We start from the raw sequence: 23,581 nt of genomic DNA, 5'->3' as shown, positions 1-23,581 counted from the left end.
TATCCTGAAATGATACACGTGATATTATTCAATAAGAAAATTGATATTTTTGTATTTATAAGGTTTCCATATTTCCCTATAAATAGAATATTATATTTTTTTATTTTATGAACAGTACAACAGTAAATAGTACAGAACACCTGAAAAACAGAAAAGAAAAGAATTAGTACTAAAAGGCATAGTTGTCTTTTTATCCTAAAAGGGTTTAAAAGATTTCTCATTGGTAGTTTGAGTGAATTACCGTTAGGGGTCAAACACTTGAATGACTTGTGGTTTGTAACAACCCAACATTGAAGCAATTATTCAAAGCAAAAAAAAAGAAAGTAAAACATATAATCTTTAGGTTATCTTTGTATAAATACTAAAAAATCCTAGATTATCTACCAGAATCTTGGGACATCCAAAAACTTTTTTAATTCACCATTTTCACTAGATATATATGTTTAAGGAAACTTAACACACACATGGTTCAATATTAAGGTAATACTAGAAGAAAGTTATGCATCTTTTATATGTGTGTGTGTGTAGATTTATTTATTTTGATTTTTGTTTTTTTCTAGATTGATTTCTAGAAAATTATAGAAGGATATTTATTGTATCATTTATTGAGTTTTATAATGACTTTGAATTTTAAAAAATATTTAATTTTATCCCATGAATTATATATGTTTTGGAAAGAAAATGACACGATAATTAAAAATGTTTTTGTTTTTATTTATTATATATTTTTTTAATGGAAATTAAATTGAATCTTGCACTCTCTCTATATCAATACAACAACTGAGACATCAATATCTAATTCGACATAAGTGAGACCGACCAAATTTTCTACAAAAAATAGTTTGTCTAATCTTATATCTGAGCATGACCTAATCATTTCTTCTTTCATTTGTTATCTTCCATTGGGCTTTATTTTATAGCATTATCTCTTTTTTTTATCAAACAATTAGGATAATACCAAAAATATAGAGAAAATTGGATGGTAGAGATATGCTTCAAAATATTTACCTTGCACAACATTTAAGCAATCATGAAGTTATAATTCGTTGAAAGCAGAATGAAAACTAAAAAAGTAACCTTGGACCTAAGGTTATTTTTAGGAATTACAGCTCATTTATAATATATAGGAATTTTTAGGCATGTCAAATCTTTTTATTCATTTTTATATCCTACTTTGTGAGTTGTCAACAAAATAACAAAATTGAGCCCAAAGCACAATCTCAACTTTATAGTTAAATTTATAAGAAGGAATAATAAGTGACACCGGTAAAAATAAAACAAAAATAATCATAAATAAATGAGCATTGATGCTTGGAAAAATAATAAAATAAAATTGCTCGTTATTATTATTTTAGCAAATAACATATCAATTTTGCTAGTTATTTTAATTTTAACAAATACAAAAGGCTAGTAGATTGCTAGCTTCATCATTAACCAAACAATTTCTTAAGAGCTTTTTATTTGAAAGTAAAATTAATATATTTTATATGGCTCTTATAAACCCCAAAAATCACATATCCCACACATCATATACAATGCATATAAAGATCATAGAGCCTTTTTGACATGTCAAGCAATATTAAGTATCTTCAACTAAATTTTGTCAATTAAAAGTATTTTAATTGATTTGGTTTGATAAATCACATAAATCCCATGCACATCGCATCAACATAATAAGAAAACAAATCACAAGATTGATCAATGCAATTCATGAAATTATAAATGAAGAATTAAAACAAAAAGATTAGGGGTTTAATTACCAAAAATAAAAATATAGAGACTGAATTATAGAAAGAGATAAGGATTAAGGTCCAAACAACACAAAAAAAGTAAAAAATAGACACAAAAAGAAGTAAAAAATTTATTAATTTTAAAGTTCATATTCAGTTCTGCTATATCTTTATATAGTAGGTCTTTTGGTTCTCAAATCAAGAATCTTTAACATTCAGCGAATCTATTAATGTTAAGATTTAGGTTTAATTATTTTCTAGAATTGAGATTCTTTTCATATATCTATTAATTTTAAAGTTTATGTTCAATTCTTTAATTAGTTGCTTTTATATACAAATAATATATTAATCACATTTTTAATTACCATAAACAAATGTCTCTCGATATAAATCTTATATGAAGCTCAAATGAACCAACATGTTATTCTTGTTCTCCATTTTGCTACATAAAAAGATATGTAAAACAATCATTCAGTCTTAGTTGTTGATAAGTTCGCATGAATGGTTTTATAACACTTTTTAATATATTTTTAAATGAAAATTCTTTAAAATTAAAGAATTTTCACAAACCAATTATGAACTTATACTAAAGTTTTTTTTTTAAAAAAATTTAATTTGAGAGGATGAACATGATGAAATTTAAATTCATGATCATTTAATCAAAAAAATCTTAATATCATATAAAAAACTATTTTAATTTAAAAATTCAAGTTGTTGAATGGAAACTAAGAATGATTTATATTAAAGAAACCTAAAATTCTTTTTTTTAAGAGTATCTCAACTCACAAATCATTTAGTCTCGGTTTTTTATTGTAGCGTGTGAGCAAGTTCATTATAAATTATAATAGTAAAGTGATGATTTTGGCCTTTACTCCAAAATCATTAAGCCTTGCATAAGGGATAGAATAATTTTTTTCCAATGTTAAAAAAGTCAATGACGAATTAGATAGGGGCAAGAAGGTCTTTATACATTTGTTTAGAATGGCTCTAGGGGCTTTATAGTCTTTTTCTTCTTTTTAAATTGTAAAATTACTAATCTAACCTTGGTTACAAGAAAAAGAAAATAACATTAAGGGCTTTTTGGTCTTTTACTTAATTTAAAAACATTTAAATTACTTTATTGCCTTTCAAATTTAAAAAAATTGTCCTTCAATGTAGGGGTACTCTTTTAAATTTGATTATTTTTTCATTCATGGCCGAAAGCCTGCTACTAGGGAAGCGACCAAAGCGTCTCAGTGACCCCTCCATGCCCAAGTGGCTTGTGTGGTCTAATTGTCTCTGATTTGGTGTGTATGGCTTTTTTTCCCTTTCTCTTTGTTGATTTTCATATTGCCCTTCCAAACTTTCAAAACAACCTTTCAATTTTATTTTCTTTTATATCCTTATTCTTTTGATTACTATTTGTTTTATTTGAGATGATTTATGAAATTAGTTTTTTTTTTCAATTCCATCCTTCATGGACTTTTTTCATCTGTCAGATTTAGTCCTTATTATTTTAATTGTGATTTTTTTTATTTATGATGGTTTTTAATTTATTTTTTTTACAATTTCATCATTTTTGAGTTCTTTGGCCTATCAAATTTAATCATTTTTTGTTGCTATTTTTTTTACATTGAAAATTGATATTTTTATGATTTTATTCTTCAACATTTATTTGCTTGGGTATTTAGCTTCTTGGTTGGGCCCGAGTTTATAATTTAACAGGTTGAGTTTATAAGGTTCACTTGGGTTCACTTGGTTTTTTCCTCCTTTTCAACTTATTTTTTTCGGTTTCATCATCCAATATTTTTTTCCGCTTTCTATGGGAGTTGTTTTGAAAATAACATGGGTTGCTTTTATTTTGTCCAATCATTGTTAAATTTAGCTTTTTTTAAAAGGAATTTTTTTATAATTAAATTAAATTAATTGATTTCATCTTTCAACACTAAATTGGTCAATTGTTGAGCTTCTTAATTGAGCTTTGATCTAGAATTTAACTGATTGTAGGTATCAGAGATTAGTTAAGTTTAAGAGGTTTATCCGGGTTTTTTTTAAGCTCATTTTTTTTTTCGATTTCATCCTCCAATATTTTTTATGAGATTTTTTAGTTATTATGAAAATAAAATGGGTACCTCGGGTTTTTTTAGGCCTTTGTTGAATTTAGCTTTTTAAAAAGATTTTTGTTTTTGAATTAAATTAAATTAATTGATGAAGTATAAGTATAAAATGTTCATTTTATAACACTTTGTTGGGTCACTTCTCTAATAATAACATGTGCTATCTCTTTCAATTACCTAAATAATAAATCTTTTAAATCTTTCTTGCTTGTTTTAAAATACTGAAGTCGCACGAAAGTTTTTACACCTAGGCATAAAATCATATTTAACTAGATTAATTATTTTTTTTAAAAAATTATTGGTTGGAATTTAATTAAAATTTGTATCCTAAACCGGAAAAAAAAGTAACAAAAAAACTTTAAGGAATATAATTATTGCATTTGATTTTTAAAAGAAATATATAAATTGCATCACTTGATATTGTAATTTTCTGGAGAATGAGTTTCATTAAGGATAGAATATACACGCACACTATTATAAATTTTTTAAAAATAGTGATAGTTCGTCTTTTTTTTCCTTTTAATAATTTAAAAAATATATTTTTTTTTATTTTCTTAAATTGGAAAAAGAAACTTCGGAAACTACAAATAATACTAAACCATCCTTATACTTTTCAATTATTTGGTGTGCATTATTCAACTTTGAACTTGTGGAGGTCTATTTATTTGGCGTCACCTTTTACGACATTGTTTAATTGTTTTGGTACAATTATGTTCATTTTTCAAAGCAACTATCGTTTAGGATGATGTAACAAAATAATAATAATAATAATAATAATACTTGCTCTTCCGTGTGGATTTAGAATTAGCCGGTTTCTACCTTTTACTCCCAAAATGCAAAATTGACCGTTTTATAATTCGCTTGCCGTGGCTAAATTGGAAAGCTATTATTATCATTACAAAAAAAAAACAAACGTTGTGCTGAAGATTTTTTTTTATTAATGTAGATATTCAGACTAGTTTACACGTATCTCGATTAATCCTACGAGCCCTGAAATTAACGATCATATAAGCTTCTAGTAGCCTTAAGGTTTGTGAGACTCCAACTGATAACTTTTAAGGAGCAAATTTAAAGCATGATCAGTTAAGATACACCCCTCAGAGTTTGCTCCGATAGTTTACATGCTCCGATTAACTCTATGTTCGATAAAATCTATTTTTAAAAGTATTTTTGAAAATAATTTTTATATGAAAATAATATTAAATTGATTTTTTATGTATTTTTTATAGTTTTGATATACTAATATAAAATATAAAATAAAAATATAAAAAACTTATTTTGATAAATTTTTAATTAAAAAACACTTTTATAAAAACTCTATCTACCGTGTTATCAAATAGGCATTAAATAGTTAATGTTGTAGATAGTTGTATTATTCATTTGCCAAACTTTTTTAATTTTTAATAATCTACCGTATGAATTATCATTTATTATTATTATTATTGTCTACCCATTTTTTCAATTATTGTCAATTAAATGTGTCTTTAAAAAAATCACTTAATTGTTTTTATGGAATTAATTGATCTATGCATTTTTTTTAAAAAAAATCTAGAACTACTTGAAAGTCCAAGAAAAAAACCCAAAAAACTTAATAAAACATTGAAGAACATGGAAAAAGACAAAATTAAAAATCCTAGAAAATGATAATGCAGATTTTTTTTTTAGTTTAACGTAGATGTCCGGGCTAACTTGCGCGCACTTCGACTAATCTCACAGGCCCTGAAATTAACGACCATGTAAGCCTATAGTGGCTATTATATGAGCAACCACATGGCTCAAACCTAAGAACAGAAGGAATAAACCTCTTGATCTTAAATTTTTACCACTTAACTACCACCTAGAAAGTTATAATAATTCAGATTCTATTCAGATTAGTCATATCATGAAAAAGTTTGAATGACCCTGAATTCCTATGAAAATTTTATATAGACATTGTTTGGCATTGCATTTGTAACTGTGTTTCATCAAAATTTGAATTTTTTTTTTGCTAAAATTGAGTGCGGTTTGTACTTTTTAGATTGTTTTGATGTACTGATGTCAAAAATAATTTTTAAAAAATAAAAAAACATCATTAACATATATTTTAGCACGAAAAACTATTTAAAAAATACCCATAACCACACTGCCAAAAACACTCTTAATCAATCTTGTACACATATGAATCTGCATCAAATACCAACCCAACCCAATTCATTTCTTTTTTCTGCCTTTTGCTTCACTTTATCAAAGACATCGAACTAAAAATTAAAAAATATTTTATTATTAGTCATCGAAATAAAAAAGAGAAAAAAAATGAAAAAATATATTCACTTATCAACAAAAGATTCCTCACAGCCTAACACATGAATAAAGAAAGGTCTCTTGTTCAACCAGTAAGAGTCCATCAAGACACCTAACCAACACTGACAGCTTATCAGGTAATAATACCTTCTCTTTCTCTTAGACTCTGTCTTTGTTGTTGAAGGTTGAAGGGAGGGATCATGGGGCGACAGAGCACCGTAGCTCCGCTCTTGGGCACTGATGTCTCATCAACAAATTATCATATTTATGGCAAGAAGAATTGGAGTCGCAAAGCTTTGTGCTTCTTTCTTGCCTCCGTAACCATTATTACAAGTACTAACCACTCTCTCTCTCTCTCTTTCTCTCTTTATGTTTGTATGTTTGGTTTTTGTTCCTTCCATATATATATATATATGACAGTTGTTCAGAATTCCTTCCATGTTCTGTGGGGTTTCCAGGATCATTGGAACCCACTCCATCCAATAATTTGTGCCAAGTCCAATCCTCCATCTAACAGCATGTTTAATCAGATTAGCAGAGCCAAAACAAGATAGTTGTTCTGGGATTCACAGGATAAGTTATTATCCACGTTTAATTATAAAGAATCATTCATTTGGGCAAATATTGCAAGTGCTACGTTTTTGTTCTCACCATTTCCTTATCAGTAGCTGTCGAGATCTGTTAATTTTTATCTCATATTTTAATTATTTGTTGGAGCACGACTGCATGCCTTTCCTATAAGATGCAAAACGTTCAGATTATCATTTCTAGTGTTCATGAAAATGCTATAATTATCCAAGTTAATGCTACCTAAGCATACTGTTTGCACTTCAGCTGTAGGCCTGCTAACTTTTGGAGCCCACTTCACTTGTTGGGTACTGAGAGGAGGAAAAAACTACAGTGAGAGGATTGAAGTTAACAATGCTGAGATTGTCGAGTCAGAACAAGGTGTTGTTGCTGCTGATGATGCTCGGTGTTCTGAAATCGGTGCATCAATGCTTAGACAAGGTGGGCATGCTGTTGATGCTGCAGTGTCAACTGCTTTGTGCGTTGGTGTTGTTAATCCAGTGGGAAGTGGAATAGGAGGTGGAGCTTTCATGATTGTCAGGTCTTCATCTACTTCTAAAACTCAAGCTTATGACATGAGAGAAACTGCTCCCGGGGCTGCTTCACAGGTTCAAAGTCTTCTCTTTCACCTAAAATATCAGTACTTGCTAGCTTTTCTACATCACACCTTGTCCCAGTAAATCCGCTAGATCCTATCCATCAGGAAAAAAAATTAAGAAAATCAACTAGAATTTTCTTCCATCAATTTTTTTTTTTTAATTTTGTTTACCAGGATTGCACGTTCATTGCCCATTTTGAAGGTCTGCTTATTCATCTTTTATGGTGTATTTGTCCATGAATAGAATATGTATGCAAACAACTTGAATAACAAGTATTCAGGTGCCCTGTCCATGGGAGTTCCCGGTGAGATTGCTGGCCTCCATGAAGCTTGGCTGCAACATGGGCGTTTGAATTGGAGGACTCTATTCCAACCTGCCATAAAACTTGCCAGGGATGGTTTTGTTGTTGCTCCCTATCTTGCATCTTCCATTGCTAAATGTGCCGAAAAAATCATGAATGATCCTGGGTTGCAGCAAGTGTTCGCTCCGAATGGGAGGTTGTTACAAGCTGGTGATAAATGCACTAATCTGGAGCTAGCCCAAAGCCTGGAAGCAGTCGCAGAACAAGGCCCACAAGCCTTTTATAATGGCACTGTCGGCGAGAAATTTGTAAAAGATGTCAGAGATGCTGGTGGGATTCTAACGATGGAAGATCTAAAGAATTACAAGGTGGATATAATGGATGCCTTAGCTGCTAACGTTACGGGCTACACTATATATGGAATGCCACCACCTTCAAGTGGAACACTTGGAATGTCTCTGGTGGGTGGGTTATATTTTTTCACTTATGAATGCATATTGTGTCAATCAAGCATTTTGTTCTGTAAAATCAAGTGATCTTTTGGCTGTTCTGCTCTGGCTTTGAAGGACTGATGTCCAACAAAACTAGGGCTAATTAGTGAGCTGACTTCAGGATATGGATATTTCATTTTACTCTGACTACAATACTGTTCATGGTTGTGAAGCTTTTGAATTATGTGGATTGGATTTCTCTAAATTCTGATGCAAAACAGGTCTTAAACATCCTAAATAGTTATGGAAGTTCTAAAGCTGCAGAGGGAAATCTTGGTCTTCATCGCTTGATTGAAGCGATGAAGCACATGTTTGCCGTTCGAATGAACTTGGGGGACCCTGCTTTCATAAACACAGCCAAATATATGTCTGAAATGCTTTCCCAATCTTACGCTGATAAAATACAGAAAATGATAGTGGACAATACCACATTCCCTCCAGAATATTACATGAATATGGAAAGGTATGTCTACTTGCTACTGATTATAAATAAAGCTTTACTGGTATCATTGTCACTGTGTCATGATTCTAAAGATTCCAGACCTTAATTAGTAGGTGGAGTCAGCTTAGAGATCATGGAACCAGCCACTTTTGCATTGTGGATGCAGAGCGAAATGCTGTATCAATGACAACAACAATAAATTATGGTTTTGGAGCTGGAGTTCTCTCGCCCTCTACTGGAATTTTGCTCAACAATGAGATGGGTGATTTCTCAGCACCCACAGAGATAACTCCTGACATGCTCCCTCCTGCTCCAGCAAATTTTATCGAACCCAACAAGAGACCTTTATCTTCCATGACTCCTATTATTGTCACCAAGGTTTGGCTTTATATATATATATATATTACTCTCTATCAAGCTAGAAATTCTTGCAGCTCAACAGCAATAGTTTCGACCTCATTGGTCTTGAATCAGATGTATCGTCATCAATTTCATAAATCCTCTCTAACTTCGAGTAATCTCACTTTTGTAAACTCCACAGGACAATCAGCTAGCTGGGGTCATGGGTGGTAGTGGCGGACTTTTCATCATTCCAGCGGTGATACAAGTCTTTCTTAATCATTTTGTCATGAGGATGGAACCTTTAACTGCAGTTGAGAGTCCAAGGGTCTATCACAAGGTAGGAAACTTGCTTCAACGGTCAATTCATGTTTATCTTCTCTCTGGGTAATATGATATGCCGTCTAATACTTGGACATATGATGTGATCTGATTTTGAGCAGTTAATACCCAATACTGTGTTGTACGAAAACTGGACAGTAATAGATGGCAAGCACATAGAACTTGCAGGGGACAGAAAAGCTTTCTTGGAGGAAAGGGGTCATCAGTTGCTGGCTCAGGCAGGGGGAGCTATTGTCCAGCTTGTTGTTCAGACCCTCCAAAGCCCCATCCACGTGGACAGAGAAAATTCGAGAGATTCTGTAAATGCCCAAATACTCCATGGAACGCTCACAGCAGTGAGCGATCTAAGAAAAGATGGCAGGCCTGCAGCAATTTGATCTTTCAGTTTTTTCAAATTGAAATTTCCTAGAGAAATGTTGCCAATTGGCAGGAAATACATCTGTGAAACATTATTATTCTGTAGAAGATTAGGCAATTTATGCGTAACTCTAAAAAAAATGTATATTTTGTTAGCAAATTTGATGTTGGCTGATGATACTGCAACTTAAAAATCCTTCTTCACCTTGGAATTGGATGCCTCCAGAATAGAGCAAAGGACACTACAGTGCAGCCATTACACACAGAACTTGAGCTTAAGAGTTGAACTTTACACATGGACAGAATGATTAAGGTATGAAAACCAAATTTTGTTGAAGACAGCAGAGTATTTTACCGGTACAACAATAAAATCAACACAACGTTTTTCATGTACCAGGGAAAATGTCTCTGTTGAAGCTTATTTATACACTAAAGGATAAACTAAAATGCTAACTCATCAAGAATCCAAGAAAGAACGATAGCACCTGACCAGTCATGTAAGATGTTTTGTCCATCAGTGTAATTGTCGGGCTCAGAATGTTAGAGTTGCTTGTCTCATCAATGCAAACCATTCATGACAATCTCTTCCAGCATGAAATGAGCTTTTTTCTAAATGGAACATGATTTCTAGCTCGCATTGTAGATAAGAGAAACAAATTAAAACAAAGAGAAAAGGTAAACTTCTATCTGAGGGTAACAAAGGAAAACCAGGAGACAACCTTGGCGACAAAGATGACAAGCCAAATATTAGTCCATCAACATGGGGTAAAAAGACATCATCCTTGGCAGTAGAGGACTTGCCACATTGCCGAAATGGCGGTCCATGGTCTCAACTACAAGTTGTATGAATTCCAAAATTGCAAGCTCGTTCTGCAATAGCTAGAAACAAAGAACATTGAATGAAAGGAGACTATGGTGAAGACAGTGGATTAAGTATAAATACCCCGCAGGGTTTGTAATTGTGAATCACACACATCTGCAAGCCCGAGAGTGTTCGTTTGTAAATCCAGTAATCCATTTCCTCCAGTATTGACATTATTTTTTACCCTCCATAAACATGAAAAGGAAGAAGATATTCATGTCACGGCATAGAATTTAATCGTTGAGTGATTACCAGACCCAAGCACCTGAAGGTTATAGTAATAAGTAGCATGCTATGATCTTAAAAGAAAAGAAGCATTGTGTAGTTGAAAAGATAAGAACTTCATTATATTGTCAACTCCCACCAAGAAAACAATGATGCGTAGCGACTGTATATGATTTTGTACCTGCGATGCGCTACAAATGAACACTTCTATATCAAGGGCAGATGAAGGAAAACATGAGTCAGACCCATTTCAAATATTCCTGCAACAATAACATTAACTCTCAGACCTGAAGAAATCCATTCAAATTTAAAATGAAATCCAATGTTTTGGGGTTCTCCTTTTGGAAGAAAAAAAAAACCTGTTGGGCGTTGCGAGCGAGGCATTTGCGGACAATTTCTCCTTCGAGGAAGGGCACGGCATTCTTCCAGGGTGAACCATTCGTAGTTTTGGGCTAAAAGAGTTTTTATTTTATCTCTTTTTCTTTTTCTTTCTCACTCTTTAATTTCATGTCAATCTCTTAAAAAAAATCAGACTAGCTCCTATAATTTATTTTCATTTTATATTTATTTATATATTTTTTTTGAATAAATTATAAAATCATAAATATTTTTCAATTTTATCCCCTTTTAATTTTTAATTTTTCAAATTTATTATTATTTTTTTTATTTTTTATAAGTTATAAAATTACAATTATTTTTTACTTTCACCTTCCTTTTATTTTTTTTAATCTTTCAAATTTAATCTCTATTATTTTGATTGTTTATTTTTATTTGAGATCATTTTTAAGCTTTTTGTTTTTTTTTTTAATTTTATCACCATTCTTTTTATTGCTATCTTTTTTTTTCTTTAGCAAGATTTTCAAATTGATTTTTTAATATAATTTCATTCTTTAAAATTAAATTAATTAGAAATTAAGCTTCTTGATTGAACCCACCTGGTTCAAGGATTTCACAGGTTATGAGTTTTAGAAATTAGATCGGCTTTAGAAAATTTGTCTAGGTTATTTTTTTTCTTTTTAAAGCTATTTTTTTTATATATATATTTGGTCATTTTTTAGATTTGCTTTATTAATTTTTTACAGTTTGCCTTCTATGAAATTAGATCTTGGATTCTTGACTAGAGTCACTAGTTTTAAAGGTTAACATGATTTAACTTTCTATTGGGTTATTCTAATCTTTTAACCATAATTATGGGGTTTTTTTTTTTTTGGGTTCCTTTAATTTAATTATTTCAATTTCATCTTTGAACATTTAATTTATTTGAAATTAGTCTTCCTATCTTTTTTTCTTATTTCTTTTTTATTGGGTTATCCTAATCTTGTGTTCATGATCACAAGGTATGCAAATTAAGCCGAGTTAACAAAGATTTTATTTTTTGGTTCTATAGCATTAATCTCAGTTTTAAGAACAAGATCATTGATTTCAAAGGTTAATGTGAATTTATTTTTTATACCATTTTTTAAAGTTTAATTATTTTAATTTCATCCTTTAATATTTAATTTATTAGAAATTAGCCTTTGTACTTTTGTTTTTCATTTTTTTATTGGGTTATCCTGTTCATTATTTTTATAATTTTATCTTTCAAGGGTTTTTTCTTTTTAAATTTGATTTTCATTCTTTTTTATTGCTATCTCTTTATTGCTATCAGTTGGGTTATCCCAATTATTTTGTTATACAATTTTATCCTTCTTGGGTTTTTTTAATTAAATTTGATCTTCATTCTTTTTATTGCTATCTTTTTTCCTTTGACATGTTTTCTAAGTTGATATTTTTTTCACGATTGTATCCTTCAAGATTAAATTGATCGGGAATTAAACTTCTTGATTGAACCCGATTAAAGTATTCCATGATTTTCATGGTTGCAGGGTTTGTGGATTAACCCGGGTTGATTCATATTTTTTTTTCATCTCTTTTTTAAATTAATTTTTTTTTATTTTTGTCCTTCAACATTAAATTTTTTTATATATATAATTGAGCTTCAAGATATTATTCAATTTGTTTTTGAATGCATTCACCTAGATATCACAACTAGATCATAAATTTTATATCTTAACCCGAGTGGGCTCGAATTGAGTTTTTTAACCTTTTTAAATTATATTTTTTTCCTTACATTTTGATCCTTCAACATTTTATTTGTTAGAGATTGAGTTTCACCTTTTTTTTCTTTTCATTTTTTTTTAGAATTATCATGTTCTCATTTGATTTATTAGGAATTGGTATTTAACCTTTTTTTACTGTGTTTTTTATCAAATTATCTCAATCCAATATCCATGGTTGCAAAGTTTGAGAGTTAACCCGGTTTAATTGGTTTTTTTTTTTTTAATTTTACATTTCATCATTGAGTTGTTTCATAATTCAGGTTGGCTCAGATTGAGTTTTTTTAATTTTTTTTGTAGTTATTTTATTTATTTATTTATTTATTATTATATTTTTTTAATCATATTATTTGAATTATCAATTGAACAAATGATGGCATTCCTTTGTACGTTGAAAAAACTTTTGCCTGGCCTGATGATAAAAAAAGAAGAAGGAATGTCATGAGCACGAGCCTGACCTTGGAGGTGCACTCACCACGAGCCTTCTTTTTATTTGGCTAGGCGCACCTATCCCATCTCTTTGGCCTAGGCATTTGACTCTTTTCTATGCCCTTATTTTTTAAAAAAATTTTGATCGAAATAAACTATAAAATAAATACTTAACATGATATTTAAATTATTATTTATTTTTACCATGGTTCCTAAATGAAATTGTAGATCTTCATGGGAATGTAACTTCTTTTTCAACTATTATGCACCTAATATTTGATGAAAATAAAATTTTTGTTTTTAAATTTTTAAATAGATTTTTACTTGATTTTAATTTTTTTAAACATGGTTGTGAGAACATTAAAGGTTTATATTTAAAAAAACAGTGCTTACAATTAAGCAACATGCTTTTGTTAAAATAATCAATAGATGCATTAATAAAAAAAAATAGAGTTTAGATTGAAGAAATTTTTAACAAAATTTTATTTTAATTATCATTGCCTTTAATTCAAAAAATGTGTTCCTAACAAAAAAATAAGATGTTATTTTTAGGAAGATTAGGATTTTTTTTATGATGATGTTGTTATTTTGTTTTGAATAATTATGTATTAGCCTGATATGCAGAATTTTTAAATAATTTTCTCACTAATATTGAATGAGAATAAAATATTATTTTTCTTAATTGTAATTTTTTATATATATAATTTTTTTGAAATTTATTGTACTTGTTTTTTTAAGATACTTTTAGAAAGATGATCGATGCATTATTTTTTTTAATTTTTTAATTAAAGCTTTCTTACACAATTATAATACGCTTTTGCTTAAGAAAAAAAAACAATGCTACTAAAGAAAACATGTTTTTTGTCAAAAGAAAAAAAAAGTACATGAATAAAAGAAAATATTTTTTTATTTAAAATGAATGCTTTAAAAAACAACAATAAATATCTATTTTTATAATTATTTAATTAAATAAAAATAAATTTCAAAAAGCAAAGTTATTCAAGTACTTGGGTAAGGCCATGATTTAGATCACAGGTTAATTCGGATCAATCTAAAACTCAACCTAGTCAAGAGGCCTAGTTGATGGATCATCATGTTCACCTGTTAGGTTTGGCGGTGTTTAATAACATTGCTAAGAAGTTTCCCGTGATAGCGCTCGAGCACCTGACTAATCATGTAGTTGTTATGAGATTATTTTTTCTTTATTTTCTTGTAATTTGTCTCAAATTTTTTATGTTGATTTTTAAGTATTTTTATAAAGAAACTAATGATAGTAGATATATGATAATTTCAAGAAATAAAAATTTTATTTTTTAAATAAGTATTACCCATTTAAGTCCGTTCAACTCTTAACTTTGTCTATTAACACATTTAAATTGTTTGAACAATTTTAACTAAGTTTACAATCTGACATCTACAGGCTTAATTGAAAAAAAAAAAAACAGGGACTAGATTGTAATTATTGTGAAACATGAGGACTTGTAAAAAAATAAAAATACATGAAGGAAATATTCCATATTCTGAGGAGATGGCATTATTTAACGGGTTAGTGCAACAGATATAACATGACAAAAATATAATTCACAGAGATGATATAAAACAAGAAACAGGAGTCTTTTAACGTCAGAGAGCACGTGGATGTACAAAACTATTAAATAAAAGGCCTGGAGAAAATGACCGGGTGTTTTTTATTTTTTATTTTTTTTTAATGAATCTTTCCACAGATAGAGGATTCGAAGTTGGATGATGCTACAGGGTAGTCAATATTTATTCCGTTCTATAAAACAACCATGGAACCGTCGTTTCTAGAATGCTAATAATCATAAACTTTGTTCGGCGGGTGGCAGCATACAGCTTGGCCGAGCCATCCGAGTCAATGACCGGCGTTTCTCTGGTGCGTGAGCACCGCAACCCCTGTAAAAGAGTAAGGAACTTGACCAGGATTTCATCAACAAACAGTGAAAGGAGAGAGCTGTCTTTGTAGACCTCGCTGCGACAATAAAAGAACGTGAAGGGGGAGGCCATGACTCTTCTCTATCGGAAAATACACCTTGCCATCGGCTTAAATATCCGGTGGTCAATGTTATTGCACTGGTTCATCACCATCACCTGCAAGTTCTAAAGCCAATCCTCTATTTTGCATAGCGTCATTGTTAGCAAAACCGGAGAATTTTCCCCTCTTTTTTAAGCATCGAAGGTAGCGACGACTATTACAGATGTCTTTCGATTTCTTACTTCGTGGGTAGGACCATATCCATCACACATGCACCTAAACATTCGGTAAGGCCTTCCAGCATTATTTTGCTTCCCATTTTCTGGGGGTAGTGGGGATTTAACTTCATAAAATTCACAAGGGAATTCATATTAATGGAAATCAATGATGCTCATATCCGTCCATAAAAAGAATGGAGGGCATAAACTACAGTAAATAAATTCTTAAAATACATGCCAGACATGCAATCCGCAGTTCAGCACGAGCTAACTTTTCCCGTGTCACTCACAGGTATAAATTATTTTTCTACGGGCAGAATGACTACCTTTTCCTAATACACTTATATAAAACGAGGGCAGAAATTGACCTTGGAATACGACTAATGCAACAGAACTAAAAGCGTGTAGGAACACAAGGAGAGGACACAACTGTAGGCTAGGCAATGATATTGATCATTAGGGTTTTAATAGGGATCTCACGGTTGGCTGTCGTCTACATTCTCTGGAACACGATTTTCATCATCCAACAACTGGGTTTCTTCGTTTTTCTCTTCTCCAGAGATATGCTCCTTTCTATCTTCGATGACCTCTTTATTACTAATAAAGCTGGGCTGATTTGTTGACGATAAGAGCCTAGCCCACATCCTATCTGTTATAACCACCTTGTGCTGTTTTTCATTGATACGCTGCAGGACAACACCAAATATACATTATTCCCAGTGTCATGGAACTTGCACATCTCACATAAGAAAGTAACACAATTTTAACGCTCAACATTATCTACATGTGATGTGGATTGTGAAATGAATCATATGTTCTTGAGCCCTACAACCTTGCGTATCTCAACCAAAATAGATATGGTAATAAGCACAGTAAACTTGAAAAGATACCACATTACAAATAGTTATTTGATGAGAGATCGCATGGAACAAATTAGATATGTTTAAAATGCTTGTTTTCTCTAGAAAAAAGTAAAAGAAAGAAAGAAGAGTACAAAGTAAAATTCCCAGCTTGTGAATGTAGGTAGAAGATAACTAAAAAGGATACAACAGTAAACACATACATACAGAAGAAGAAAACGAAGCTAAAGACATAGGGAGAGGGAGCGGTCACAGAGCAGATGTAAAATGTGAGCACCAAAAGGACATCAGTGCCATATAAGAAAGAACTCACAAAATTTCATAATTTTAATGTGTGAAAGAACCATCTCAACTTAAAAGTTTAAGTGAAATTTTCTGGTTTGATTAGAAGAATGGAAATGGTAAGAATTAAACTAGTGACCATTTGACCATATTGGCTTTGATACTCTCTACACAAACAAGAATGATCCCCTCAATTTAAGTGTTAAAAAACCATCTCAACTAAAAAACTTAAGCCATTAGGTGTAATTTGTTTTATATTAACTCTCTAAGATAATGCCTTTGATTCTCTCTAGACAAACAAGAATGATCCTGTCAATTCAAGTGCTACTATTCTGAAGGGAAAAAAAGAAGAAGCAGTTCTATCATAAGCAAGAGAATAACTCACATAGAAGGGTATGTATGTTTGTCTGCCATTAACAAGACCACTAGTGAAGCCTGTATAACCAGCCATTGCTCCATGCACAACACTTTGAGCCAGAAGTGTGCAGTAAACATTGTCAGCTGCATTGCCTGGTACGGCACGGATCATATATGTAGGATCTGCCAGGAGAAACAAATTACAGGATCTCATTATGATAGTCAATAACAAGCATTGTAAGCCAAAAAGCTTAATTATAAAACAAAAACATCTCTTAAAATGTGTAATTCTAACCTATATATTTGAGGTTTATAGTCATCTTCTTCTGCTTCGAAAAATAGTCCTGCAGTAAAGAAAAGAAAAGAAATAATTTAGCAGAATATAACTCTCTTTTGATATTGAATATGAATTGATTGAAAAAGGGAGTTTGAGTCCCTGTATGGTATGACATGTTCATGGGATAATATATAATTCTCGAGGGAGAACAGTTTGAGTTAGATTCAGAACCTTGATCCCCTGTGATATCCACAGCCCAACATCTTGAAGAAGCTTATTTCCTGAAGCATCTTGTTGCATGCTTTCAGAAAGCAGCTCCTGGCCTGCACCTTCAGCTATCACAATAACCATGTGCCCATTTTCTTTCAGTTGTTTCTCTATGTATTCATAAAGTCCACCTTTCCCATCTAAATAAAAAGGGGACTCTGGAATCAAGCAACAATCCACATCTCGGCTTGCAAGAGTAGCATACATAGCAATAAACCCTGCACGTCAAATTCAATTTGATTGATACATGGAAAAAAAATATGAAAAACCATAATAGCCTTGCTTCAATGAAAGAAAGGACAAGGTAAAGCTAAAGCAGAAGCTTGAAACACAAATAATAGAATGGGAAGTCCAACAGGAGGACAAATACGCAATTCAAATGCAGCAAAGCAACAAAATGGTCATAACACTCACTAGAGGTAGTATCTAGGAGAGTACTTTAAGAGCCATGATAACCTGCATTAATGTATTGAAATAATAATAATAAAAAAATGATACTCTGCATTGACAAGAAAAATGCATATCCAGTACAGGGGCTTAATTAATTTTTGAGTAAACTATATTTTTGCCTAGTAGATTTATGAAAATTCATTCTCATCCCATAATTTTAAAATTTGCAACATTAACCCTATAATTTTTTTAAGTTTCAGTTTTGCCCTTTGCTCCTAGATAACTAACATAAGGCTCACTGTTTCACTTTTTTTTTTCCTTACTATTCTCTCATACTTTCCTTGCAATACCATACATGTCATAGTATCTCACCAAAACAGTTAAAACACTTCAAAATCTCAAAAATCAAATTTAAAAAATAGGCTTTTCAATGGATTGAGATAACATTGGAGCTTTTTGAAAACTAGAAGGGTAACATTAGGAAGTTAATTAAGTCCTGCAAATATAACTTTTCAGATCGTTTGCTACCCCAAATGTTTTGCAAATATGTGTGAGGCTTAATGGGTTTTCTTTAAACACATTGAATATACATACATAAGAAAAATAATGAATTATTTAGCTGAAAATAAATCATTGGATTTTACCTCAATAGACTATTTAATTTTTCAACACAATCTTTCTTGTTAACTAATCCTGAAATCATAATATTAGAGTAATAAAATAGCTATGTATATGCAAAAGATAAATTTAAATCTTCTATGGATAATTTGGGTATAAATGAAGAGTTTCTGGTAGAAAGGGTGTTTCTATAATATTTTCTTCAACCTGGTGGACAGTTTGTCATAATGTTAATAATGTTTGTTATTTACACTATTAACTATTTTAGCATGTTTTCCTATTCCCGTTGGCTTTTTAAGTTTTCTTTTTTGTTTTATCACTAAAAACAAATCTTATTTTGTGATTTTGGTGCCTACTTACCCTTGTTGAACATTCCAAGTCAAGTAATATATATATATATATTTTAATAGATCAATTTTTATGAGATAGCTTCTCTATGTTTTTATGTGTCTGTTTCCTTTATTGTTTGGCTCAGATATTTAATGAGCTTAATGTTGAAAAGAATTATAAATCCAATCATAAGAGCTAGAATTTCCCTTTTTCATTTCCTGCAAGAAATTGAGTCGATAATGCAGTGTTTGTAGACCTCTTTGTAATCTACTAAGTAATTCGAGATTGATTATACACATTAAATTAAGACTGGAAGTAATATTAAATAAGATTTCAGGATATGATTTGAAGCATACCACTGTAACGACCCATCAACTTCACAAGACCAATACCATTCTCAACACTTTCAGCCTCAACATGTGCTGCATTAATAGCACGTTGAGCCTCCTCAACAGCAGTGTCAAAGCCAAAGGACCTGTCAATAACCTACCTCATGTAAAACAATATTAAAATGTGTTAATGTTGAATTATAATGGGTGTTGCTTTGCAGCTTTGTGGTATATGATACATCATATAAATAAGAATATCCATAAAAAGTACCGGAATGTCATTATCAATGGTTTTGGGAATTCCAGCAACTACGACTTTGAGACCCCGCCTTCTAATTTCCTGCAAGATTGAAGAGTTAATATTTATGGAAAGAAAAGAAGAGGGAATCAACTATAGTTTCTATCAAGCAATTTTAAACATGGTCGATGATAGTCCCCTACCAAATTTTCCTTATTTAGATACCATTGCATATTTTGTTTTGTTAAAATTTATCTTTTATAACTCTGCACATGCCTTTCATTCCTCTCTTTTCTCTTTTATTTCACTCCAAATTATGATCAACAAGATCCGTAAAAGAACCAAAGCTGTAGACTATAGAGCACTTTTATGCATCAATGTCCAGATGCAACTAAAGCCCAGTTCTCAATTTGTAAAAACGCATATTACCTCAAAAATCACCGATGCCCCTTTCTGAGTTCCATCTCCTCCAATAATGTAAACCTGGTTGCCAAGAAAAATACAGATAAATATTTGCTCTTTGGAATGGTGAATATCTTCTGACATAAGAGAAACTGGCTAGCAAGTTATATCTTCCACTCACCTGATTAATGCCCCGATCCTGAATGCTGTGGACAATTTTTGAAGTATCATGGCCACCTCGTGATGTCCCAAGGATGGTTCCACCACGTTTATGAATGTCATTCACAACCTTAGGTGTCAGAGGAATCGTGTTTCGAGCATAAAAACCCTTGTAACCACCCTGTAGATTCCATTACCTTGTCAGTTATTATCCAAGTGGTTATGTAGGGAGAAAAGAGCATTTAATCAGCCTACTCACTCGATGGAACTGCAATACTGTTGTTCACAAACAATAAAGATAAAACTAAAAAAATAGAGGAAAACAAAATCCCAAAACCTTAAAATTACAATGAGATTACGACACTATAGTTTAGCCAGTCTAATGAACCAGGGAAAGGCAGCATGTAGGTTTAGGTTAGACAGTATATTCTTTTCCGTTTCCAGTCAAGATATGTTCGACATTTTTTTTTACCAGGGTGCATGATTAAGTTTAACATATGTTCATGTGAAATCACTAAAACTAAAATTGCAGTTTCACGAGTAAAAAACAGGAAAAAAAAACATTTCTAGAACGACAAACAAGAAGAAGAGAGATGAGAAGACACGGGCAGAAAAGGAATACAGTGGAGCAGATCTTTAACAACTACTCACTTCTATCCCCAGCACTCTAGTCACGCCATACATATGGTACAAGCTGTACACTATTTCTCTAATTACGGTATTGAGTCCCGGGCAGAGACCCCCACATGTGACAATGCAAGCACGAACTTCATCTGGCTCAAAATAGATCTGAGAAATATCCAAGAAACGTGTAAATGCAGATGCCCGTATTTTTTTTTAATAAAAACATTCAACAAGCTTGATGGCTATGAAAACATACCTTTTGACGGGGTCCGGCACGGCGGAAATGTATCCCTCTGGGGCTATCCTTGTGAACCACGATCTATAAGAGATGGGAAGACAGAATTAACATTACAAGTATGCTCATTAAAGTATCAAAATCGTCAACTACAGACCATACATTTAACTCGAGAAACCTTTGAATTTTTGCATTCTAATTAATGAAATCTAGTTTGGTCTTTGTCTTGACTATCTAGAATGTGATAAATTAAAAAAAGAAGAAGGATTGCTTACCTTTTGTGGAACAGAGTCATCGACGTGGACAAAATACTGCCTGTAAAAAATATATATATATATATAAAATCACTCAGGTGAAATTAATTATTATTGCTCAAGGCCATTAACCTCCCTCTATTCTAAAAGGGGAAGTTCCAGAGAAAAAAAGAAGAGATAAATGAAATTACTTGACAACGGAGTAAGCAGGATTGTCTTGTAGAGGATTGGAATAAGTCTGCACCACCCACCCAAATAAATTTAATTTATTTTTTTTATCATTTCTTGCTTTTAATAGAATAATCAATCAATCGATTGATGAAAAAAAAAAGCATACCGGGAGATCAGGAATGTAATCGGATAAATGAGGAACGTCTTGAAGAATGTAACCAGAATCACCGGTGACGATCTTCTGCTCGGAGATACCATTTGATTCCATGGCGATGAAGATCGAAAGATGTACAAGTTGATGAAGATCGAAAGGAAAGGGAAGCAGTAGAAACGAAGCGAAGAGGACTTCCTGGCGAATTTCAAGTGAAAGATGATGATTAGGAGCGAGAGTATATATCGAATCCAAATAAAGACAGAAACCCAAGCAGTAAACCAGTTAACAAATATAGAGGTTTAGGGTTCGAGAGACACCGCTGTAGCACACAGACAACGTTGACCCTTGAATACCTGAGGAAGGTGTACTCCGCACAAGGAGGACCAAGCTTTTCTTTTATGTGGACTCTTCGTGCTGCTGGTTTTTGAAACCAAAACTAAAACAAACAGGTGGCAACCGACTACTTACTTTTCCACTTGCAGCAGTGGTTTTAGTCTCTCTCTCTCCCTCCCTCCCTCCCTCCCTCTCTCTCTCTCTCTCTCCCCGGACTATTCTACTTTTCTGGTAATAAATTATTTATATAGAAATTGGATTGGATTCACAAGAAAACCGTTTGGGTTACTTACCAGACCGTGAAGACCAGCGGAAAGCTAAGAAATTAATTTAAAAAAAATATATTTGATGTGCGAAGATTATTCTCAAAAGCTATAGCACACGCCAGGAAAGGAAGGAAAAGTCCAGTTTATTGCATTAGGTTCTAGAAAGATTCCTGCTTTATAATTAATGAGATAATTAAGAAGATATTTTACAAAATATTTTTTATTTAAAAATATATTAAAATAATACTTTTTATTTTTAAAAAATTAATTTTAATATTAACATATTAAAACAATTTAAAATTCAAAATTTAACCAAATCTTTGTTTGGAACACAATACTATTAAAGTGTGGTAACGATTATTTTTTAAAGTATTTTTTGTTTGGAAATATATCAAAATAATATTTTTTTAATTTTAAAAAATTAATTTTATATCAGTAAAATCTAAAAATACTAAAATAATATTAATTTTAAATAAAAAAATAAAAAAATTTCATAATTTTTTAAAAATATTTTTGAAATATAAAAATAAAAACTCATTGATCCTCGCATGCTTTCTTGACTCTCTCCCCTGTCCGTACTAATTATGTCGTGGGAGGTGTGCCAAATGCCAAGAATTATTTGAGTTAATGACAACTCAGTTCCTGTTGTCGATCAAAATCCATCAATCACTCGACACCTTTTCATGACTGTATATTTATTTCCTATATTTTAAACTCATTTATAATTTAACCCTGTCCTGTCCTTCCACTTTTTTTTTCTTTTTTTTTTTGTGATTTTGATTTTATTTTAAGAAAGAGAGGAAAAAAAAACAATAAAAAGATGACATGGAAAGATCGATGAGAAAAAAGAACACTTTAATTAATTAATTAAAAATAATTTTTAGAGTAAATACTACAAATTAAAGCTAGGTCAACATGGTCAAAGGATTATTAATTAATTCTTAAAAATAACGGGGCTATTTGAATTATATTATTTCAAGACTAAAAGAAACAATTTATAATTTACTCAAACTATTTTATTTCTTTTTTAAGAATTAATTAATAATCATATTATACAAAATTAAGCTTGGTCAACACCTTTATTTTGCTTGACTCTTCTACAACTCTCCGCCACCAAACCAAACTCGGTTTTTTTTATTTCTTTTTTCCTATAATCATATTATACAAACAAATAAAATCATATTTTATGATTTTAATAAAATTTGTTTATTTGTATATCATTGTTTGATTTTTCCTAAACATGTTCTCTTTTAAAGGATGACCAGACCATTGCTGGTCTTTTATCTAATACATTGGTCTAAAACAACTAAAGATTTAACATATAGTTTTTCTTTTTTTAATAAATACTTCTTCGCATTAAGAAATACGAACGAGATTTCTGAAACATATAAAATTTCTTAAAGGGTGTTGAATCCATCAACAAATCCTCTTCGATTGATAACTCATGTTTTTGTTCTTTTTTTCTTCCCAATAATACAATACCTTTTAATTAAAAAAAAATTATGGTAATTGAAAACCCATTACTTCATACAACCTTTTAAAGTAGTAGTATTACATTGAAATCAATATAATATTTTTTGTATTTTAATAAATATTGTAATGCCACCTCGTAATCACATAATATATAATCAAGATTAAGATCTGATTTTGAAAAGTAAAAAAAAATCT

At 31.1% G+C, this 23,581-nt stretch overlaps 2 protein-coding genes and 1 long non-coding RNA gene across 6 annotated transcripts; 1 reads left to right on the top strand and 2 right to left on the bottom strand.

Annotated features, from left to right (window-relative positions):
• The first annotated feature begins 6,167 nt into the window (after nt 1-6,167).
• LOC133674384 (glutathione hydrolase 3) lies at nt 6,168-9,756 on the top strand. 2 transcript variants are annotated; one of them, XM_062095459.1, is made up of 7 exons: nt 6,168-6,439; nt 6,941-7,281; nt 7,516-8,034; nt 8,286-8,527; nt 8,620-8,884; nt 9,048-9,185; nt 9,289-9,756. In XM_062095459.1, the coding sequence occupies exons 1-7, from the start codon at nt 6,307-6,309 to the stop codon at nt 9,562-9,564; spliced, it is 1,914 nt and encodes a 637-aa protein (XP_061951443.1). In that variant the 5' UTR covers nt 6,168-6,306; the 3' UTR covers nt 9,565-9,756. The 2 variants fall into 2 exon arrangements, with proteins under 2 accessions (XP_061951443.1, XP_061951442.1); XM_062095458.1 differs by having other exon boundaries at nt 6,169-6,439; nt 8,617-8,884.
• Nucleotides 8,429-11,316, bottom strand: LOC133674385 (uncharacterized). Of its 2 annotated transcripts, none has more exons than XR_009835225.1 (3): nt 10,991-11,316; nt 10,813-10,891; nt 8,429-10,423 (listed from the first exon to the last, which is right to left on the bottom strand). It is a non-coding gene; the product is annotated as an uncharacterized LOC133674385 (long non-coding RNA). The 2 variants fall into 2 exon arrangements; XR_009835224.1 differs by having other exon boundaries at nt 8,429-10,414.
• Nucleotides 11,317-15,493: 4,177 nt separating this feature from the next.
• On the bottom strand, nt 15,494-21,848 carry LOC133674440 (ATP-dependent 6-phosphofructokinase 6-like). Of its 2 annotated transcripts, none has more exons than XM_062095542.1 (14): nt 21,632-21,848; nt 21,327-21,509; nt 21,181-21,227; nt 21,011-21,050; nt 20,757-20,819; nt 20,528-20,665; nt 19,899-20,057; nt 19,745-19,798; nt 19,349-19,417; nt 19,105-19,234; nt 17,375-17,628; nt 17,162-17,210; nt 16,895-17,049; nt 15,494-16,053 (listed from the first exon to the last, which is right to left on the bottom strand). In XM_062095542.1, the coding sequence occupies exons 2-14, from the start codon at nt 21,426-21,428 to the stop codon at nt 15,844-15,846; spliced, it is 1,470 nt and encodes a 489-aa protein (XP_061951526.1). In that variant the 5' UTR covers nt 21,429-21,509; nt 21,632-21,848; the 3' UTR covers nt 15,494-15,843. The 2 variants fall into 2 exon arrangements, with proteins under 2 accessions (XP_061951526.1, XP_061951525.1); XM_062095541.1 differs by having other exon boundaries at nt 21,668-21,848.
• Nucleotides 21,849-23,581: the final 1,733 nt, after the last annotated feature.

This window comes from Populus nigra, chromosome 15 (genome assembly GCF_951802175.1).
Source record: "Populus nigra chromosome 15, ddPopNigr1.1, whole genome shotgun sequence".
Taxonomy (NCBI): domain Eukaryota; kingdom Viridiplantae; phylum Streptophyta; class Magnoliopsida; order Malpighiales; family Salicaceae; genus Populus; species Populus nigra.
This window is presented reverse-complemented; position numbering and strand designations above follow the sequence as displayed.

Excerpts from the sequence above, each read along its gene's own strand:
- LOC133674440 (XM_062095542.1), bottom strand. The coding sequence starts at position 21,428 with ATGGAATCAAATGGTATCTCCGAGCAGAAGATCGTCACCGGTGATTCT. Across the intron at positions 19,235-19,348 it reads CCATTGATAATGACATTCCG|GTTATTGACAGGTCCTTTGG; the intron begins GTACTTTTTATG and ends TACATGAGGTAG. Across the intron at positions 17,050-17,161 it reads TATAAACCTCAAATATATAG|ATCCTACATATATGATCCGT; the intron begins GTTAGAATTACA and ends TTCTCCTGGCAG.
- LOC133674384 (XM_062095458.1), top strand. The coding sequence starts at position 6,307 with ATGGGGCGACAGAGCACCGTAGCTCCGCTCTTGGGCACTGATGTCTCA. Across the intron at positions 6,440-6,940 it reads CTCCGTAACCATTATTACAA|CTGTAGGCCTGCTAACTTTT; the intron begins GTACTAACCACT and ends TTTGCACTTCAG. Across the intron at positions 8,035-8,285 it reads GAACACTTGGAATGTCTCTG|GTCTTAAACATCCTAAATAG; the intron begins GTGGGTGGGTTA and ends GATGCAAAACAG.